Here is a 21,581-nt window from a genome sequence, read left to right on the forward strand (position 1 = left end):
AGTGCCTGTAATGTATCAGGCTTTATACTATGTTTATAGGTGTTATTTCCTATAAAATGAATCCCCAGAAATTCCCTAGGCTGTTAAGTATTAACATCGCTATTTACAGATAAAAAACCTTGGGCTCAGTAAAGTGAAGTAACTTGTCTATAGTTACCTCTATTCTTCAACCTCATCTGATTAAAATGGCCTTAAAATATTTTTGCCCATAATCATTTTGTTCAATAAATGATTTTTTCCCTTCGAGAACTCAGGATCCTGTTGGGCTTGAGGTTCTTCATTCTGAACGCCATTCTCAATGCAGACACAAAACATGTGTTGGAGACTGAACTACAGCTGCACCAAGCCTGAGGCTTCTGGGAGTTTATTTGCTTTTAAATAAATCCTTGTTAATCAGTTTTGTTATAATTTGCATTTTTTCCTATGACTGAAACATGGCCCAGAAAGAAAAATGCAGTTTATCTAATTGAAATGTTATTATTCGAGAAATAAGGAGAAATTCGGACTATGTCAGAAAATCAAGGTGCAGCATGTGAAGAACTATAACCTGCCTGAGTGTCCCAGGATGCTAGAGAAAGGAAACCAGAGAGAGTCGACCACCATCCCTCGGAGAGCTGCATCTGTCTCTCATCAACAAATGTAAAGGGGAGTGTTCACCTTATAATGGTCAAGCTGTTCCGCTGGTGGAGATGATTCTGATGCCGTCTATCCCTCCCAGAGCACTCTAACAGGCCAAGCCTAGCCAACTCCAAAGTCAGCTTGGGTCACCAAAATGTGTTTATGTATACAATCAAGTAACTCAAGAGTGTCTTCTTTTTAGTCTCCTTGACATTTTCCTACACAATCTAAGATTCTTCCCAACTATAGTAAAATAATGCTTTTTAAAAGCTTTTTTTTTTTTTTAAATGGGGAATTTTGGCTAACTACCAACACAATCAAAAAAGCGAACACCCAGCCCTGATGTGACTAAAAGGTCATCATACAGGAAGTGTAATAATCTTCAGCAGTTAAAACTCGAAACAGAAAAACTGGAAAAGCCATCTAAATATCTAAGAAATTATTATATATTCCTACCATGGAACAGTACAAATGTTTGAGAGTTTTAGAAAATTCAAAGAAATAAATACATAATAAAATTAAGTGGAAAGAAGATAACAAAACTACGTATGAACTTGATTTCAAACTTTTAAAAAACATTTTAAAAGACCTTTTTGGTTTTTATCCCTGTAAATATACACCAAAACATTAACAGTCATTATCTTAAAGTAGCATATTTTGGGTGAGTTTTCTTTTTCTTCTTTACACATTTCAGTATTTTCCACGTTTTCTAAAATGAATTTGTTGATAATGATAACCAAGTGGTACGTAAGCGTGATCTTATGATAGCATACCCTAGTATTTCTGACCAAGGAACCCAAATCTTATGCAAAGAAAACAGGGCTGACAAAAACAAACAAAAACAGACCTTATTTCTAGCTGAAGTTTTGGCCCCAAATCCCTGAGAGTCAGGATGCACTATGCTAAGAATTTTTTTCTCTGCTAGACAGACCTAGGGAGCCTTAAATCAAAGTTTTCTGCCTATATTAATCCTAAACCCAAAGCCCAAATCAACCTTTGGATCTTACCAACTGGGGGGAAAAGCAGCCAGCATCAAAGAAAAATTAGGGAAAGAGAAAGAAAAGAATTTATGCCTATAGCCACCCATTAGGGGCCTTTTTAAAAGGCCTCCCTGGCTTGCCGGGTGGGAGGGGGAAGCTTAACCCTAGTAAGAGAAAAAAAGAATAGCAGCATCGGCTTCTTGATCAAGTGGAGGGAAGAAGAGGGGGAACGTGGGCTTGGCTTATGAACTCAGCACATGGCTCTGCTCACCAGCACAGGGGCCAATGATGGTCCTGGCTGTGTCATTCCTCTCTGGGGTGGAAGGAAAGGGACCTACACGTCATCGGAGGTGAAAGAGGGTGGGAAAGACAAGGAGTGGGGTAGGCGTGAAGCCTTGAACTACTCCAAGGCCAAACGTGCATTTACTTCTTCCATAATCAGTGTGTTTACGTTCACTGGCAAAGTATACATCCTCTTGATTTTGAATATATTGGAATTTGATGATAAACAGATCTAAAATGTTTTTGACCAAATAGACAATTTTATAAAGGGATTCAAATTATTCTGGAAATAATCTTGCTTTGAATCAATATTCTGTTATTGCATTTTGATAACTAAAGCATCAATTAGTAATCAAGAGATGTTATTCATAAGCATATAGAGATACAGCAAGTTTCTCTATAAATTATGCATTCATATTGCCATAAACCCAGAGCACTCCAAATACATGTTAACTGGCTAAAGAAGCATTCAAGTCATGGGCCTGCTCATGGGCCTCACTCTTCTCCATACCCAGCACTGTGCATGTCTGACAGTTAAGCCAAGCGGACTAGTAAACTGCACACAGGTGTAGTCTCCAAATCAGTCCTGGCCTCCACCAGTTCTTTCGACCCTCACCACAAGAATCAGGTAGCAGGGACTTCCCCGGTGGCACAGTGGTTAGGAATCCGCCTATCAACACAGGGGACATGGGTTTGAGCCCTGGCCTAAGAAAATCCCACATGCCACAGAGCAACTAAGCCCATGTGCCACAACTACTGAGCCTGCACTCTAGAGCCTGCAAGCCACAACTACTGAGCCCGCGTGCCACAACTACTGAAGCCTGCGTGCCTAGAGCCTGAGCTCCACAAGAGAAGTCACCACTATGAGAAGCCTGCACACCACAACGAAGAGAGTAGCCCCCATTCATCGCAACTAGAGAAAGCCCGTGCCCAGCAACGAAGACCCAATGCAGCCCCAAAAAATCAATTTTTTTTTAATTGAAAAAAAAAGAATCAGGTAGCAGACAACTAGCATAGGTGCAAGCCTCCAGCTTATCCTGGCTCCAGGCTTTTCCTAGCAAAGTGCAACTTAGAACCTTCCCAAGTCTAGACCTGGTCTGACTGCCCCAATCTCAGCCAATGTTAGTTGGTACAGGTCTTGTTCATCTGCCTGTAGAATGTGAAAGCTAACTGGAAGGGTATGTGTGAAAACACAGAGAGCAAACAAGAGAAATCTGTGAAATCAAAACAGAGTAATTCCCTAAATTATCGAAATGTTACTCTCATATAGATATCCTCCCACTTTAAAGAACAGATGAAGCTGTCTTACCTCACTATCAACAAAAAAATGCAAATAAAACAATAAAATGCTCTTTTCCATTTATCAACTTAAGGTTTTCTTTTTTGCAACAGTGGGGTATGACAGACATTCTTACACTGCTAATGGCACAACCCTTCTGTAAAATAAACTAACTATGATTTAAGAACCTTCAAAATAGATAAACAATGACCAAGGAATTTCACTTCTAAATATCCAAAAGATATAGTCAAAATGAAAGATTTATGTAAAAAATATGTTCACTGCAACCAGAAACCATCCAAAAAAAGGTTTACAGTACCTTCATACAGTGATCTAAAGAGTTTTTGTGAAAAAAATGACTAATACAATATGAAAAGACAATCACATAATGCAAAACTGTATACACAGTTTGATCCCAATTATGTTAAAGCATACACAAAAAGGAAAAAATACATTTTCAATTTTCCTCATTCAACTTTTACATATTTTCCAAGTTTTCTACAATATTTTACATATTACTCTTATCCAAATAGATGTTACTCATAATGAATTTTGACAAAAGAAACCAGACACAAAAGATTCCTTACTGCAAATAAAAACCACAATGAGATACCACTCCACACCCACTAAGATGGCTATAACAGAAGACAGACAATAACAACTGCTGACAAGGATGTAGAGAAACTGGAACCCTCACACACAGCTGGTGGAAAAGGAAAACGGTGCAGCCGCTGTGGAAAACTGTTGGACAGTTGCTCAAAAAGTTAAACATGGAGTCACCATATGACCCTGCAATGTTACTCCTAGGTATACACCCAAGAGAAATAAAAACGTATTTCCACACAAAAATTTGTAGGTGAATGTTTACAGCAGCATTACTCATAACAGCCAAAAAGCAGAGACAATCCAAATGTCAATCAACAAATGAATGGATAAACAAAATATGGTATATTCATATAATGGAATATTTTTCAGCCATAAAGGGGAATGATACATGGTATGACATGATGAGCCTTGAAAAACATCATGCTAAGTGAAAGAAGCCAAATGCAAAAGGCCACGTGTTGTATGATTCCATTTATATGAAATGTTCAGAACAGGAAAACCTACAGAAACAGGAAGTAAATTAATGGACATCTGGCACTGGGAGGTTGGGGGCAATGAACAATGACTGCTAATGGATATGGGGCTTCTTTGGGGATAATAAAAATGTCTAAAATTGTGATGATGGAGGCACAACTCTGTGAATATACTAAAAACCACTGAATTACACACTTTAAATGTGTGAAGTATATGGTATGTAAATTGTATCCCAATAAAGCTCTCTTTAAAAAGAACATATACTTTTACTTCATTCATAATAAAACTCAAAAGCAAGCAAAACGAATCAATGGTGTTAGAAGCCAGGCAAGTGGTTACCTTCGGGTAGAAGGGAGAGGGTAGGGTTTGGGAGGGGGCAAAAGAGGAAGCTTCTGAAGTGCTAATGACAACCCATTTCTTGATCTGGGTGATATGATATCACATTAGGATTTAGTATTCATTGAGCTGTACACTAATGATGTTATGCATTTTTCTGTATGTAGGCCATACTTTATTTTGAAGCTCTTAAAAATTGACCTCAAAAAGGAAAACCCTAAAGTTTCTTAATTTAGCCAGACTCTCAGGCCCTAACTCAGCATATTTAGTCATATTTAGTCCAATTCTATTTATCTGGTTATTTAACTAGAAGCAGATTAGAAACTGCAAAATGCAGGAATGAGGAGGTAGGAGGTACAGGCTCCCAGGATAAAGTAAAACAGGATAAAGCAAGAGAAAACGAAGGAAGGACCTTGAGGGACGATTGTAGGGAGCAAGAAGGAGTATTACAAAAAGTAGAAATAAGAATTCAAACAATACAGCAAGCCAGGACCCTTCATTAAGTCCTACATAGTCCCACTAGCCCCAAAGAAACCTCCATAGTACAGAAGAAGAGTGCAATAGATCATGCTCATGATAAAGGCTCTAAATCAGCAAAGAGCGTAAAGTATGCCCGGGATTCCCTCCCTGAGAGAGTGAGTGTGTAAGATATGCTATATCAAGCCATCTATCAAAAAAAAAAGGTTAAACTTTTAAAGACTTGATATTTAAATAAATAATTATCTAGGAAATAACTTATATGAAAGACTTACTCCCTCGAAAAGCCAGATGAATGGGTTATTACTGTGTTACTCAAGAAAGATCATACAGGGGTTTCCCAAAGAAGCCATAAAAAAATAAACAAATAAATATTAACAAAAAAAAAGAAAGATCATACAATGACAACAAAATGGCACAGAATATATCATAGTGAGAGATACCCTCCTGGGGGACAGATGCCTCAGTGAGTCCTCTAGCACTGTTACACTGGAGATTTAAATACCACCCTTTCAAAAACAGTCTACAACTCAAGAGGTCAGCACACATGCATGAAAGGTGAGCTCAAAACAATTACAGTCACAAGGCCATACCCAGAGAAAATTTGGGGTGGAACACATTTATCTCTCTTCAGCACTTAGCTGTGGTGTAGGATCCTCCACATCTTCTTCCTACCAGGGTCCCTTTCCTAGGTTCTAGGCTTACTTTCACAGGCTGGGTTGGTGGGTTTTTCCTGCTAAAGTGTTTCCACCACTTAGGTGTAAAGGAACCAGTGGTTATTCAACACCACAGTCTGTGAGGCTGACATTACCACATGGCAATGAAAAGGAAAATAAGGAAACTGAGGCCCAGTGACCACCCCAAGATCTCAGCCATACCAGGATTCTAACTAAATTCAAAATGCATGGGTTCACAGATTTTCAAAAGGAAAGGAGCAGACCTGCACCCTGGCTGCCCCATCCTCCTCCCAGCACTATCCTCTGATGCTGACAACCTGAAGTCTGAGAGAGAATTGGGTATCACCAGGAAGTGGGTGGGGCAGTTACTACAGCCTAACCAGCTGCCTGATGTCACAACAGAGCCTCAGAGGGTAACGACCAACAGGCCTCCAACCTAGCTAACCCTTCCTCCTGCTGGATATAAGATAAAAAGCTGCCAATGCTCCTCTTTCTCTCCTGCCTGCAGGGAAATGAGGCTACCCTCCTTCCTTCCTGTCACTATTAAAATCCTGAAATCATTAACTAGTAGCTATTTCCCATGAGCTACTGCTTTTAAAGGAGTTTGTCTTTTCTTTAGCTATCCTACTTTATCATAACTTCAGTGGAATAAAGACTCTAAAATGAGGGAGATTTACCAAGCTGTCACTGCACTGTCAAAAAGGGACTCTTATTTTAGGGTAACATTAAAGAATGTTCCAAGTTAATGTATCTTTGTAATTGCTGGGACCACCCCTGGTCAGGAAAAAGGTTCTTTCTACTATGCGTTCTTCTCCAGCTATAGAGAGCTATGGACCTCAAAGAAAAGGTTGAATCTCCTTTCCTACAGTTTAAAAACAGCCTTTCTCTGCTCCCATCATTGCTCAAAGTAAAGCAGTTACAAAAGTGAGGTCCTGCTCATTCATTCACTCATGAACAAGCACACAAAGGACAGGACCAGATACTATGGGGAATAATGGGAATCAGAGAATTAAAGGTCTGTAGAAATGCCTCTGTTTCTTCATCTGTAAAACAGAAATAATAATATGTATATCTACCTTACAATGTTATAAGGAATACATAAAATAATCCACTGTGCAGGGCATACGGTAAGCACTCACATATTATCTATAGGAAAAAAGCAAGACGAAGAAAATCATGTACGTATGGTGTGCTACTATTTATCTGAATAAGAGGAAGATTATGAATACATGTATTTGCTTATATTAAAACAATGAAAGAATAAATCATAAAATTTAACGAGAAAGGGAATAGCATATAGGAATCAGAGACAGAAACTAGACTTCTTTGAACAGATCTTGTTTTGTAGATTTGACTTCAGGCAAATGAATTTTATTTTTTACATAATTATGCAACAAAGCTACATTTTAAAAAACGACTCTTCAAAACCAAAAGCAAAAAGAAACAAATCAATTTAACTGTATACCACATTGGTGACAAAGCCACACTGAGAACTATTCCAAGTGACTTTAAAACATAATAATATGACTATACAGTCCTAGTAGGACATATCCTATGGAGAAAAATAAATAAATGAATAAATAAATCTTAAACCTTTTTCAAATACTCATCCTGTTGGTGGTAGTACTGGATTATTCTGAGACTTATGAATGCACTGTGAGATAATGTAAATGAGAATTTACACTAGTGTTAAGAACAGGATTTTCAGCATGGAAGAAAGGAAAAACAGATGTAAGATCAATGAGGTTAAATAAAAACCCTGAAATCCTGAATGGAACTATCAATATGAATTCTTGATTTATTACACCTTTAAAACAAATCACACATTTCCTAGCTCTGCCTACTTAGACACAGAGAAACCAAGTACACCCCTAATGCCCAGACTGTGGTGTCTTAGTACCATCTGCCACCAAAAGGAACGAGGGCTCCTTGAAGAAATGACTGATTCCAGATCTGGAGCAGGAAACATATAAGATGAGCCTTGAAAATCTTAACTTCCTGCATTTTGGTTTGACATCACAGACTACTAGCAGTATTGTGTCAAAAGGACTTGGTAGCCAACTTGTCCCAATGGCCAAAAAAGGGACAAGTTGGGCATAATAAGGTTAATAACTGTAATTGACTGAAACACATCAAATATGCATTTAAATCCATTAATTCATACAGTTACAACAAAAAAAACTCACTAACTACATTTGGAAATCAAGTAATTATTTTGAAATCCAGAAAATAAAGGGAAAAAAACACCACGTATTTATTTTGCCTTTCTTCTCCAAATTTACTTTGGGATAACCAAACAACCGACAAGGGCGAGAGTCTCTATAGAAGTTCTCCAGCTAGTAAGTGAAAAGGAATGTTAAAAGTAAAACATCACCATTTTTCAACCCTTATTGAACTAACGGATCAAGGACTAACCACTGACGACTACTAACACTGCAAGAGACACGACCAGACCAGATAGGCTTCCTGATGGAAGTTTATAACACCTCCCACAAACTAGTTTTACCAAAAAAAAAAAAGAAGAAGAGGGCTTAAAAAAACCCTCAAACTTGAATCTCATTAAGCCTCTAGATCTAACTACCATTTTACAAGAAAAGCAAAGACAGAAAAACATTTTCATTGAAACTATGGGAATAAACAGACAAAATCAGACCATGGGAAGCTGCACAGCAGTGCTCTTCAAAGTATGATCCACAGGTAGGTGCCTGTCTGTGAACTTTTTTAACCAGTCCATGATGAGATAAGTACAGAAATCAGAGTAAGCATCAGTAACATTTAGAGCAAATTAACAGTAATTGTGTGTCTATTGAATCTAACCATTATTTTTAATGGGGCTGGTTTTATGCATGCCTTTTTTATTTTATTTTTCCGGAAAAGTTTAAATGCCAAGCTAAGAAATTTATACCACATTTTGTATATAAAAGAAAAAGTAAAGGCAATTTTTGAGAAGAGAAATAATGTAGTTACAGATAAGCTGTAAGACTACTCTGGCAGCAAGAAAAACTGCCAATAGGACAGAGTTGAGAAATGGGGAAGGGTACTCAGGCGGCCACAGACTTGGAATGAGCACCTTCCTCATCACCACCTTCCATTTCTGGAATACTTACCATGTGCAAGTTTCTGTACTAAACCCTTAATTATATCTTCTCCTTTAACCTCATAAAAACCATGCAAGGTTGGAGTTCTGGCTCTGCTACTTATCAAGTACTAGCACTGAAGCCCTATATCCTAATCGTTTAAATGGAATAGCAATGCTCCTTTCACGGGTTGTTGGGAAGATTAAATGAAAAAGTTGTATATGAATGTACAGTGTAAATGATCTGGCTCCAGGGACTTCCCTGGTGGTCCAATGGTTAAGAATCCACCTTTCAATGCAGGGGACACAGGCTCAATGCCTGGTCAGGGAACTAAGATCCCACATGCCACAGAGCAACTAAGCCTGCACACTCTAGAGCCCGCATGCCACAACTAGAGAGAATACCGCTCACCACAACGAAAGATCCCACATGTCACAACTAAGACCCGACGCAGCCAAATAAATTTTTTAAAAAGAAGGTTAAAAATAAATAAATGGGGCTTCCCTGGTAGCACAGTGGCCCCAGTCCGGGAGGATCCCACATGCCGCGGAGCGGCTGGGCCCGTGAGCCATGGCCGCTGGGCCTGTGCTCCGCAACGAGAGAGGCCACAATAGTGAGAGGCCCGCGTACCGCAATCAATCAATCAATCAATCAATCATCTGGCTCCACACAAATAAATGGTATTTGCATTACGATTATTATTATTTCTTAAATCTCCTGAGAATCAGACAGCTCTGCCTTGCTCTTAAAGATGAGAAGACCAAGAGTTAAAGTCAAGGAATTTAAAAAAAAACAGAAGAAGAATTTACTAAGCTGGTGATGAGCTTACAAAGGTTCCCGACAGTAGAAGCAACAAAGGCATTTCCTGACCAGTCCTATGCAATCTTCTAATGCGTGAACTGTTTGTTTGTGGACACACTGTTTGCTACCATCCAAGCTCAACAACTGGAGGGAAGAAGCAACAGATGTTGGGTGACTGGCCAATTCCTCTAGGAACTGCCACAGTCCGTGGCAGAAAACAATGATTTCTAAATAGAGAAAGATCACAATCAAATGAAAGACAAGATATCCCGATGTGCTCCACTGCAAAAATGTTGTTTGTTAAACATAAAAGGTCATTTGAGGAACATCCAATTAACAGAGCAAACAAGAATATTTTTGAAGGAAAAAGCTGCAGAGGACAGAATTTTAAATTACTCAGTTTTCAATGATTTCTTTTCCATGACTATATATAAAAGGCTTTTTTTGTGGAAACCATGAGGTCATTGTTTTCCTGAGTCTTCACTATAGGAAACAGCTGTGGGGAACTACACAAACAGAGAACACTGCCCTATTTAGCAGCCCCTCATTGTGACAAGTGTATAGATGGGGACAGGAAAAATGCACCAAACCACACACTAATAACAAAACAAAAGTGGCAGAGTCAAACTAAAAACTTCAAGCCACACAAAGGAAGATGTAAAACACCTAACTCAGGATAAGCATCTGTAACTCAGCACAAGCATCTTTATTACTACATCTGTATCAGTTTAAGAGAGATTTCCACATTTTGACCAGATCGGCACATTTCTACATGGCTCACCAAAAACTTAAAACGATTCACTTTACACAGTGCCTGCCTGACATATGAGAGACATTCAACAAATATAATAACAACAACAAACAAGTTTTCCTAGGGCTCTTATGTTCAAATACTATGTGAGCTCTCTAAAACTGAACTTATCCACTCACCTCCAGAATCGTTTTCCATTCTGTGCTTCCAGGCATGAAGAACACCATCCCAAGACACCCTGTTTCAAAACCTCGAAGTTATTTTCACCTCCTCATCTTATCCACCCTTCACGTAAAGCTGCCAAACACTGTCAACTCTGCTTCAAATGTACATTTTTTATATGTTCAAAAGTCAGAGGAAAGGAGCAGGAGACAAGGAAAGGGAAAGAAATAAACTGAATCCAGTCCAATCTATTATGGGGTGTGTAACTCTCCTTTACAATACTACCCAGGGCTCTGCTTCAACTTGTCCAAAGATAAAAATACTCAGGTGAGGCATCTCATTCCATTTTCAGACAACATGCTCAAAAAATTCTGTTACTGAGGCATGCCACCCATCTCCAGTTTCCCTCCTCCTCTTGCAAGGCTTAAAGCCTAAGCGTGATCACAGTCCTCAAGTGAGGTCTGACCCATGTGTACAAGAGAAGTGGCCCATCATCAGCACATCTACATTTACAACTGAGGCTGGTCTGCAAGCTGTCCTTCCTTGCTTGTGGCATCTTCAGTTCAGATGGACCAATACATTGTGCACCTCCAACAAACAATGCTGAATAAGACAGACTCACTGCCCTCGAGGGCCTCGCAGTGGAATGGAGGAGACAGACATGAACAGGTTTAGGAAACAGAATCCTTTTGCCTCGGAGAGGAAATTTTTCTACACTTTTGACAGTCATACAACATGGGGATTATCTGATCCTTGGAAAAATGTACGAATAAATCCATCCAATTCTGTAATCTTTGGGGGGAACAGGCAGTTCTTTTAATAACTCTTGCAATTTCTTCCTCACTTATCAGTCAACCAGGTTTTCTTACTGTAACATTATTATTAGTTTATGGTTTGTTTAAAGTTATGAATTTTATCAGTGACAGGCAGACATTCAGCAAAGATGGTTATCTGTCCCAAACTAATGTAGATATTTAACACTAAAATTCACACAGGATTGGTTTTTGAAACCTGACAAAATGATTCTAAAATTTGTCTGGAGAACTTTAAAAGAACAGCAAGATAGCTCATCTCTTACCCAAGGTACTGAGTACTTTTCTGCACTGGTTTTAATCAGAAGAAAATATTGCAGAAGAAAAATAAATGTTTCACAGTGGGGGGAAAAAAGAATAGCATGAGAAGAACAGGCAACAACAATGCCATGTGGTACCAATAAAAGTACTGATGAAACAGAACACACAATTCAGAAATAGACCATAAAATTCTAAATATGGAGAAGACTTTTACAAATAAGCAGTGTGATAACAAGGCTGGGTAACAATACCAGTTAACACTCACTTAGCACTGACGGTATGCCAGTCCCTTAGCCAAGTTTTTCTCTTCTTTTTAAAACAACCAAATGAGGTAGATATAGTCTTATCCCCATTTTACAAATGAGGAAACTAAGCCCAGAGAATTAAGTGCCCAAGGACCTATAGCTAATAAGTGCTGCAGCTAGGATTGGAACACAGGCTGTCTGGCTCCCCAGTCCAGGTTCTCAACCACTCAATGTACTATACAAGATGGGAAATCTCAAACCTTAAAATAAATCTCCACTTTACAGTTGCACTATACTAAACCAAACTCCAAACTATTGGAAAGAGAAATATTTTAGAACATAAAAGAAAAAACTAACAAAAAATAAAAGAGAAAAATTATCCTATATGAAAGCCTAACTTTTCAGCTATACATAACAAAAAAATAAGGCAAAGGTACAGGTTCAAAAACATTAAAACCTTCTGTAACACATAAAAGTTAACAAAACTAAAAGAGCAAGAGACTGAGAGAAGTATCTATATCAAATGTATCAAGACTTAATGAAGGTGTTACCTTACATCTACACTCTATAAAGAGCTATTATAAAGTTTTTTAAAAAAGAAAAGAACCTTCAAAATCCCAAGAGACACCATGACCAAGTAGGATTTATTTCTGGAATGAAAAGGGGTTCAACATATGAAAATCAATCAATGTAATATGCCACATTAATAGAATGAAAGAAAACTACCACACGATCATCTCAATTAATTCAGAAAAAGCACTTGACAAAATTCATCATTCTTTCATGATAAAGACACTCAACAAACTAGGAAAAGAAGAAAACTTCCTCAACATGACAAAGGCCATATCTGAAAAGCTCACAGCTAACATCATACTCAATGGTGAAACACTGAAAGCTTTTCCCCTAAGATGAAGAAACAAGACAAGGATGCCCATTTTCACCACTTCTATTCAACAGAATATTGGAATTTCTAGTCAGAACTAGGCGAGAAAGGGGAAGGGTGGGAGAATAAATTAAGAGTTTGGGATTAGCAAATACAAACTACTATATATAAAATAGATAAACAACAAGGTCCTTCTGTATAGCACAGAGGATTATATTCAATATCTTTTAATAAACTATAATGGAAAAGAATATATATATATATGAATATATATAACTGAATCACTTTGCTGTACACCAGAAACTAACACAACATTGTATACCGACTATGCTTTATCTAAAAAAAAAAAAAGGTATCCTAACTGGAAAGGAAGATGTAAAATTATCTCTGTTTGCAGATAATATGATCTTATATGTAGAAAACTCTGAGGACTCACACACAAAAAAAAACTGTTAGAGCTAACAGATGAATTCAGCAAAGTGCAGGATACAATATCAACACACAAAAACCAGTTCCATTTCTATACACTAGCAATGAACAATCCAAAAAAGGAAATTAAGAAAACAGTTCCATGTATAACATCAAAAAGAATAAAATACTTAGGAATAATCATTTAGCAAAGGAGGTGAAAAACCTGTACATTGAAAACTACAAAACTTAAGCGAAGGAAATTAAAGACAACATAAATATTAAAAAAGACATTCCATGTTCATGGATTGGAAGACAATATTGTTACAATGACAATTCTACCCAAAACAATCTACAGATTTCAGTGCAATCCCTATAAAAATCCCATTTTCTGAAGAAAGAAAAGCCTATTTTGAAAATCATATAGAATCTCCAGGAACTCCAAAGACAAAACCATCTTGAAAAAGAAGAACAAATTGGAAGGACTCAAACTTCTGATTTCAAAACTTACTACACAGCTACAGTAATCAAAACAGTGTGGTGCTGAAACAAAGACAGGCATATAGATCAATGGAATAGAATAAAGAGCCCAGAAATAAACCCACACATATACAGTCAATTGATTTTTGACAGGGGCACCAAAACCATTCAACAAAGAAAGCACAGTAGTCTTTTCAACGACAGTGCTGAGAAAACTAAATATCCACATGCAAAAGAAAGAAGTTGTAATCTTACCTTACACCATACATCAATACAAGAGTTAACTCAAAATGGATGAAAGACCTATATATAAGAGCTAAAACTATAAAATTTTTAGTAAAAAACGAAGATGGAAAACTTCATGACATTAAATTTGGCAATGATTTCTTGGATATGATACCAAAAGCACAGACAACAGAAGAAGAAAAATAGACAAACTGGACTTCATCACAGTTATCAAGAGAGTGAAACAACCACCCACGGAATGAGAGAAAATACTTGCTAATCATATATCTGATAAAGGATTAATATCCAGAATATATAAAGAACTCCTACAACTCAGCATCAACAACAACAAAAAAATCCAATTCAAAAATGAGGAAAGTATTTGGATAGACATTTCTCCAAAGAAGATATACAAATAGGCAATAAGCCTATTGCTTGAAAAGATAGTCCAAGACATCAGTTAAGTCATTAATGACTAATGATCATTAGTCATTAGAGAAATGCAAATCAAAACCACAATAACACTTCACACACGCTAGGATGGCTATTATTTGAAAACAAAAATGGAAAGTAACAAGTGCTGGCAAGGATGTGGAGAAACTGGAACCCTCATGCATTGCTGGTAGAAATGTACAATGGTGCAGCCACTGAGGAAAAGTTTGACAGTTTCTCAAAAAGTTAAACACAGAATTACTACATGACCCAAAAAAATTAAAAACAGGGACACAGGGCTTCCCTGGTGGCGCAGTGCTTGAGAGTCCACCTGCCGATGCAGGGGACACGGGTTCGTGCCCCGGTCCGGGAAGATCCCACATGCCGCGGAGCGGCTGGGCCCGTGAGCCATGGCCGCTGAGCCTGCGTGTCCGGAGCCTGTGCTCCGCAACGGGAGAGGCCACAACAGTGAGAGGCCCGCGTACCGCAAAAAAAAAAAAACAGGGACACACATAGATACTTGAATGCCTATGTTCATAGCATCATTATTCACAATAGCCAAAAAGCAGAAACAATGCAGTTGTCCATCAACAGATGAATGGATAAACAAAATGTAGTACATATGTATAAAGGAATATTATTCCGCCATCAAAAGAAATGAAATTCTGCAACATACTACAACACAGATGAATATTGAAAACATTATTCTAAATGACACAAACCAGACACAAAAGGATTTTGTGTATTGTACTGTGTAATTCTACTTATATGAGATACCTAGAATAGGCAAATTCATAGAGACAGAAAGTAGAACACTGGTTACCAGGGACTAGACGGGAGTGATTGCTTAATGCATACAGAGTTCCTGTTTGGGACGATGAAAAAGTTCTGGAAATGGACAGTGGTTGATGGTTGCACAACAGTGAAGGTACTTAATGCCACTGAGCTGTACTTAAAAGCAACTAAAAGGGTAAATTTTATGTCATGTGTATTTTGCCACAACAAAAAATTGGAAAAAATGACAATAGACAAATGAGCAAAGAATTAATATAAACTGACAATAACAAATTTAAATTATAAAATCCAACTCATTCCAATAATGGTTTGTGAGCATCCAACATGCACCATTCACTGGGCTGGGTGAAGTTTATGATCAAACTAGCAGCGCTGTAATTTCTGTAATGAGAAGTCAAAAAGATGTCCATAAGCTTCTGATGCTCTGAGAACATGTTTGGAAACTTATCCTAAATAAATAACATGACAAAACAAAAAGCTATACACATGATTCATGTTCATTATAATAAAAAAGAGTATGGGGGAAATTGCCCAATAAAAGAGGACTGGAGGGCTTTCCTGGTGGCGCAGTGGTTGAGAGTCCTCCTGCCGATGCAGCGGACGCGGGTTCGTGCCCCGGTCCGGTAAGATCCCACATGCCGCGGAGCAGCTGGGCCCGTGAGCCATGGCCACTTGAGCCTGCGCGTCCAGAGCCTGTGCTCCGCAACAGGAGAGGCCACAACAGTGAGAAGCCCGCGTACCGCAAAAAAAAAAAAAAAAAAGAGGACTGGATGATTAAATTATCACTTAGCAATATGATACCATATGTACATTAAACAGTATTATGAGTACTATTTAGAAACATGGAAAAATGTTTTATAAGTTGCATGAAAAAAAATTATAATACAAAATGGCCTGGCCAGGATAATAGCAACTACGTAAAATATGTATGTATGTGGACAAGTACAAAAATGTAAACTGATGGCACTTCAAGGCAATGTGTTCAGTACAGTGAGAGCATAAATGTTATCATCACACTGCCCTGAGTTCAAGTTGAAGCTCTGCCCCTGCAAATGTGTAAAGAACCAAACTAGATCAAATCAAAATAACAGATTTAGTGCTAGTTTATGTTGCTGGTTTGAAAGATATTTTTAAAAACTCAGAAGGGGAGTTTAATAACAAATAAAAATCTCTAGCCGAAACTCTAGCCTACACTACTGAATATTTTCCTCCATGAGTTACCATGGGACCTCAAATACAATATGCCTAAAGTGGAATTTAGCACCTCTGAAAAGTTTTATGCTGCCTCAGTTTCCCAAATGTAACCAGGGTCAAAGAGGCTAAGATATATTCTGTTCTCCCTGAACCCCCCAGTTCTGCCCCTGCCCTCTCTCATCATCACCTCCCCATCCTCAATGTCCCTGGCCTCTGAGTGATCATTCTTTGAAAAATAATAAAAGAAAAAGACAATGATACCACAAGCCTGTCTGAAATTCCTTGGTGCTGCCCTCACAAGATGCTATTCTCTGACATGGCACCCAAAGAACAAAGCCAGAGATCTAACCTCGCCCAAAGCATCACTCAGTGACCTCCTCCCCAACCCATCCACCACCCTGCCCTTCTGCTCCAACTACACTAGACCTTGAAATTTTCTGAATAAGCCAAGTTGTTTGAGGTTCTAAGCCTTTGCACTTGATGGGTTTTCTGCCCTGGAAAGGCCTTTCCCACCTCTCCCCTTATCCACCTAGAGGATTCCGACCAAATCCTTCCAGACTCCAGTCCCCCCCAACCCTCCCTTCCCTCCCTGGGGTCTACACAGCACTTCTATACATACCTCTATCACAGCACTCATCCTACCCTTCTGCAATTGTTTCTTAACCCCTGCCTTCCCTTCTAGGCCCTGCATTCCTTAAGGGCATGGACCATCTCAGTCATCCTGGCACAGCTCAGTGCCTCCCAACACAGGACCAGCACAAAAATGTGCTCGATAAATCTGTAGACTTAACGAATCATGACTACAATATATCAACCCGAATTTGATTCTTAATGGGTATATAGCATTTTTTAAAATTTATTTATCTATTTATTTATTTTATTTTTGGCTGCGTAGGGTCTTCGTTGCTGTGAGCGGGCGTTCTCTAGTTGCAGCAAGCGGGGGCTACTCTTTGTTGCAGTGCGTGGGCTTCTCGTTGCGGAGCACGGGCTCTAGACGCGCGGGCTTCAGTAGTTGTGGCGCACGGGCTTAGTTGCTCCACAGCATGTGGGATCTTCCCAGACCAGGGCTCGAACCCGTGTCCCCTGCATTGGCAGGCAGATTCTTAACCACTGCACCACCAGAGAAGCCCCTCTTACTGGGTATAAACTGACATTTCTGCAGCTCTACACTGTACTCAGGGCTAAGAGCAGGAAGTCAACCTAAATAAGCCAGGTTTCCTGACTCTGCTTTCCTGGTTTTCCGCCTATCTCTGCCCCTTTAACAAGTCCAAGAAGTCCCTCCCTCCTCCTATCCTCTTATTTTTAGTTTCCCCCAAGGGCTTGGCCTTCGGCTTCTGACTACACACTCAATGCTCCTGGATTCAATTATCACCTCTATGCAGCTGAATCCAAGTCTACACAGCTAGTTCTAAATCGCACCATATTTCCAACTATTAAGACTCTCCTTAGATATCCTATGACCCCCAACCCCACATGTTCAAATTATATTCATGATCTTCTCTGCCCTTAGTGCCCTTTTTGGACTGCTCCACCTCTGTCAGATATCCCCTTATTTTCTCCATCACCCAGGTCTGAAACCTCGGTGTTTCCTTTACCTCTCCATCTCTTGGAGTCTCTTTAATGATGGCACGATGTCCTCCAAAATGTCTCTTGGATTCACCCTTTCCTCCTCCTTTTCCTCATGTCACACCTGTGACTGCCCTTTCCACGCACTTACTTTCTCCTCCGATTCATTTTTGCTCACCATCAGAACCATTTTTCTAAAACATCTTTTTTCATCAAATCAGAGTCTGCACAGCTCAAAAAGCCTCAACTGAATCACTACTGATTGCAGCCTCAAGGCTAAATTGTTGTGACAGACTTTCAAGGGCACCCATAATCTGTCCCCTCTCACCTCCTCAGCCATCTACATTTATTTGCCCTTCTCTCCAAATCAGTGGTTCTCAACCAGGGGCAATCTTGCCCCCCAGGGGACATGTGGCAATGTCTGGAGACAGTTTTGATTATCATGACTGGGGTGGGTGCAGGGGAGTACTACCAGCACCTAGTGGGTAGAGGACAGGGACACTGCTCAATATCCTAATACACCAGGACAGCCCCCCACAGCAAAGACTCATCTAGCCAATAATGCCAGGTATGTCAACAGTGCCAAGGCTGAAAAAAACTTCTGCAAATCAATTGCACACAGCAGACAGCCCAGTGGCCTCCCTGACCCTAGACAATGTGCCATGGCTGTGCCTTTGCTCAGAATATTTCCCCAACAATATGGAATGGCATCTCTCTTTCCCTTAACTATCCAAGCCTCATTTATCTTCAAATCCCATTCCAAGCAATATGTCACAGTTTTTTTTTTGTTTTTTTTTTTTAAAAGAAGCTGTACTTGGGCCTCTCACTGTTGTGGCGTCTCCCATTGCGGAGCACAAGCTCCGGACGCGCAGGCTCAGCGGCCATGGCTCACGGGCCCAGCCGCTCCGCGGGATGCGGGATCTTCCCGGACCGGGGCACGAACCCACGTCCCCTGCATCGGCAGGCGGACGCCCAACCACTGCACCACCAGGGAAGCCCCAATATGTCACAGTTTTAAATACCACCTATAGACCAAGGAGTCCCATATCTTTATCTCTAGTCAGTCCCAATCTTCTGAACTCCAGACTTCCTTATCCAGCTGCCAACCAGATATCTCATGAGTGTCCTATTTAATACATCTGAAACTGAACTCCCGACCCCCCCAGAACTGCTGCTCCTCAAGTAAGTGCACAGCACCAGTAATCACTCTCTTGCTCAAAACAAACACCAGGGCGTTATTCTGGCTGCTCCCCTCTGCCTCAGGGCCTTCCCCAGAATCAATCCTTCAGCAAGTCCTGTCGAGTCTACCTCCAGATACATATCAAATCTATCCGCTTCTCCATCCCATCCACCACCTTCGCAAAACCTCCGAACTGGCCTCCCTGCTTCCAGTCTATAGTCACTATTCAGACTCAGAATGATCACTTCACATTTCAAGGAAATCATGCCAGAACTCTGCTTAAAACCTGCACCAGCTCCCCACTGCTCTTAGAATCAAATCTAAACCCCTAATCTTGGTCTACAAGGGGGTCCTACAGGACCCGCCTCTGCCTACCAGACCTCCTTTTCCAGCCTCATCTATCCCACACCCCTCCTAGCTCTCTAAGCCATGAAAAAGGCCTATCAGACTTTCAGATGGACCCCCAGCCCTGTCCCCTGCAGAGCCTTTTGAATACATTTTATCACTCCTGCCTGGCCACACCCATCATTCTCTCTCATACACCTTATCTTTTCCTTCTTAGCTCTAATAATTTTAAATTTCACATTTACCAGTGTGTGTTTGACATCTGCCTCCCCTGTAACAATAAAAGTTCCAAGAAGGAATGGATCACAGGACCTGGCACCATTTTTTTACATTACCATACCTTTTGGTTTACCCCATATACCCAAGGACTAGCACAGCACGTGGCATAGAGTTACGAGCTCCATAAATTCATAAATTTGTAGAAGCTTAACTGCCAACAATGAATGAATGAATCTTCTACTTGCACTTCAGCTCACAATGATTTCACCCTTCTCTGAACTCCCACTGAACTTTCCCAGTCAATACAATTTTTTTTAAATTTCCCTATAAAACTGGTAAGTTCTCTGAGGGCAAGAACTTTGTCCTATAATCGTCATACTTAATCCTCTATTCCCAACCCTCTCCCCTAAACTAGTCCCTTTATACACAATAATTGCTCAGTAAATGTGGTTTAAGTCAGCAATCATGAAAGTCCATAATTGTCCTGTGTATTTTTATTCCCCAACTAGTCCTCTTCAATGCTTTTCTTGCACTTTCTCATGAGTCCCCTTTACCACCTGATAAGAAGCTGCACACATCAGGTGGACATGTCTGGAAAGAGAGACATACACGTTTAAGAAGAGTGGAGAATAGGCATACCTAGAGGAACAAAACTGACCTCCGTGAAAGAAAATAAGTTTGAAAACTGAAGAATAGGGCAGTCACTTGAAAGAGGAAGCACGTGTCAGCAGCGAGGCCCTAGCATGCAGCATGGATGGGTCAGAGTCTTGTCCTACTCAGGCTTTTGCTGGGCAGTCTGGTGAGGTGCATCCACAGTGTAAATGCACGTTCCCTCTGACTCAGCAACGCCACAGCTAAGACCCACTCCTTAGAAAAGGAGACTTGATATATGTTGAAAATTTTATACAACCAAAACACCCATCAGTGGGCTTCTATACAACTGTTAAAAAGAATGAGGTGGACTTGGATGTATTAACAAAAAACAATGAAAGCTATGGCTACCCGTGATATATTTTCAAGTCCAGTATAGGGGCATAAGGGAAAGCAAGTTACAGAACTCTATGGAGAGTATAAGCCCATCAATGTAAAAGATGTGTTTATATATGCATTTAAATGGTCTGAAAGGATAATTTTTTAAGGAAGTCTTCCAAAAGTGCCTAAGTCTCAGGAGCAATAGCACATATATAAAGCTAGCTGCAGCTGACCTTATTTTCACTACGATTTAGCACCGCAAACTTAGAGGAAAAAAATGCTACATGTTTCAGCACGTCCACCCTCCCTGTTTATGTTTTATGTTGAGACCTGTCGCTTCAGTGGTTGTGCTAATAAGACGACCTCAGAACCAGGGCTCAGTGCATGCATCGGCATGCAGGGGGTGGTCAGAACTCTGGTTCTGCTCCCTCAGCCTCTAGCCAGCAGGTGAACCTTAGTTTCCGCATCCAGAAAGGCTGAGGATCACTCACATTTCACCCACATCTCCTTCCAAGTCTAAAATTTGATGATTCTCTCACCGCCCTTCTTCAAAGATGTGGAACTTCACTAAAACAGAACTGACAGCATTTGACAGACAAGAGAACAGACCAGGAGGACACATACTTTCTATTTAATACCATCACAAATCTGAATGTGACCGACATTATTTCATATTTTTTTTCCTATTTTTCAAATTAATTTGAGGGACACCCTAAAATCAGATCGCTTCTTGGGAACCACTGTGAAATGTCAACATACTAAACAGCTTCATACAAATGAGGAAAACTTTTATCATAGGTCTGCAGCATAAAATCAGAGCTCCCCAGCATGAGTCCATGACAAAGTAAGGTGTGAAACTGAGCCAGTGGAAGCCCCTGGTTGCTAGCTTGTCTGTCACTACTCATTTACACACATATACTCCCTTTGTAACCCAAGAACTCTCACTAATAAATAAGCACCACCAGGCACCAAAGTTCAAGGAAAAACATGTGGGAGAGAAAATTTGATTCATCAATTACTTTTTGTTTTCCTGCAAATTTGAAA

At 39.8% G+C, this 21,581-nt stretch overlaps 1 protein-coding gene across 5 annotated transcripts in view; it reads right to left on the minus strand.

Annotated features, from left to right (window-relative positions):
• USP31 (ubiquitin specific peptidase 31) overlaps positions 1–21,581 on the minus strand; it is a 76,106-nt gene that overhangs the window by 48,840 nt on the left and 5,685 nt on the right. The window contains exon 1 of one of the 5 annotated variants that reach the window (XM_033425968.2): positions 10,538–10,740. The exons of the other annotated variants lie outside the window; for them this stretch is intronic. Within the exon in view, the coding sequence (XP_033281859.1) occupies positions 10,538–10,585 (48 nt within the window). The 5' untranslated portion in view covers positions 10,586–10,740. Of the gene's footprint in view, positions 1–10,537; positions 10,741–21,581 lie in introns of those variants that run through there. 5 annotated transcript variants of the gene reach the window in all.

Source organism: Orcinus orca, chromosome 16, assembly GCF_937001465.1.
Source record: "Orcinus orca chromosome 16, mOrcOrc1.1, whole genome shotgun sequence".
NCBI classification, from domain to species: Eukaryota; Metazoa; Chordata; class Mammalia; order Artiodactyla; family Delphinidae; genus Orcinus; species Orcinus orca.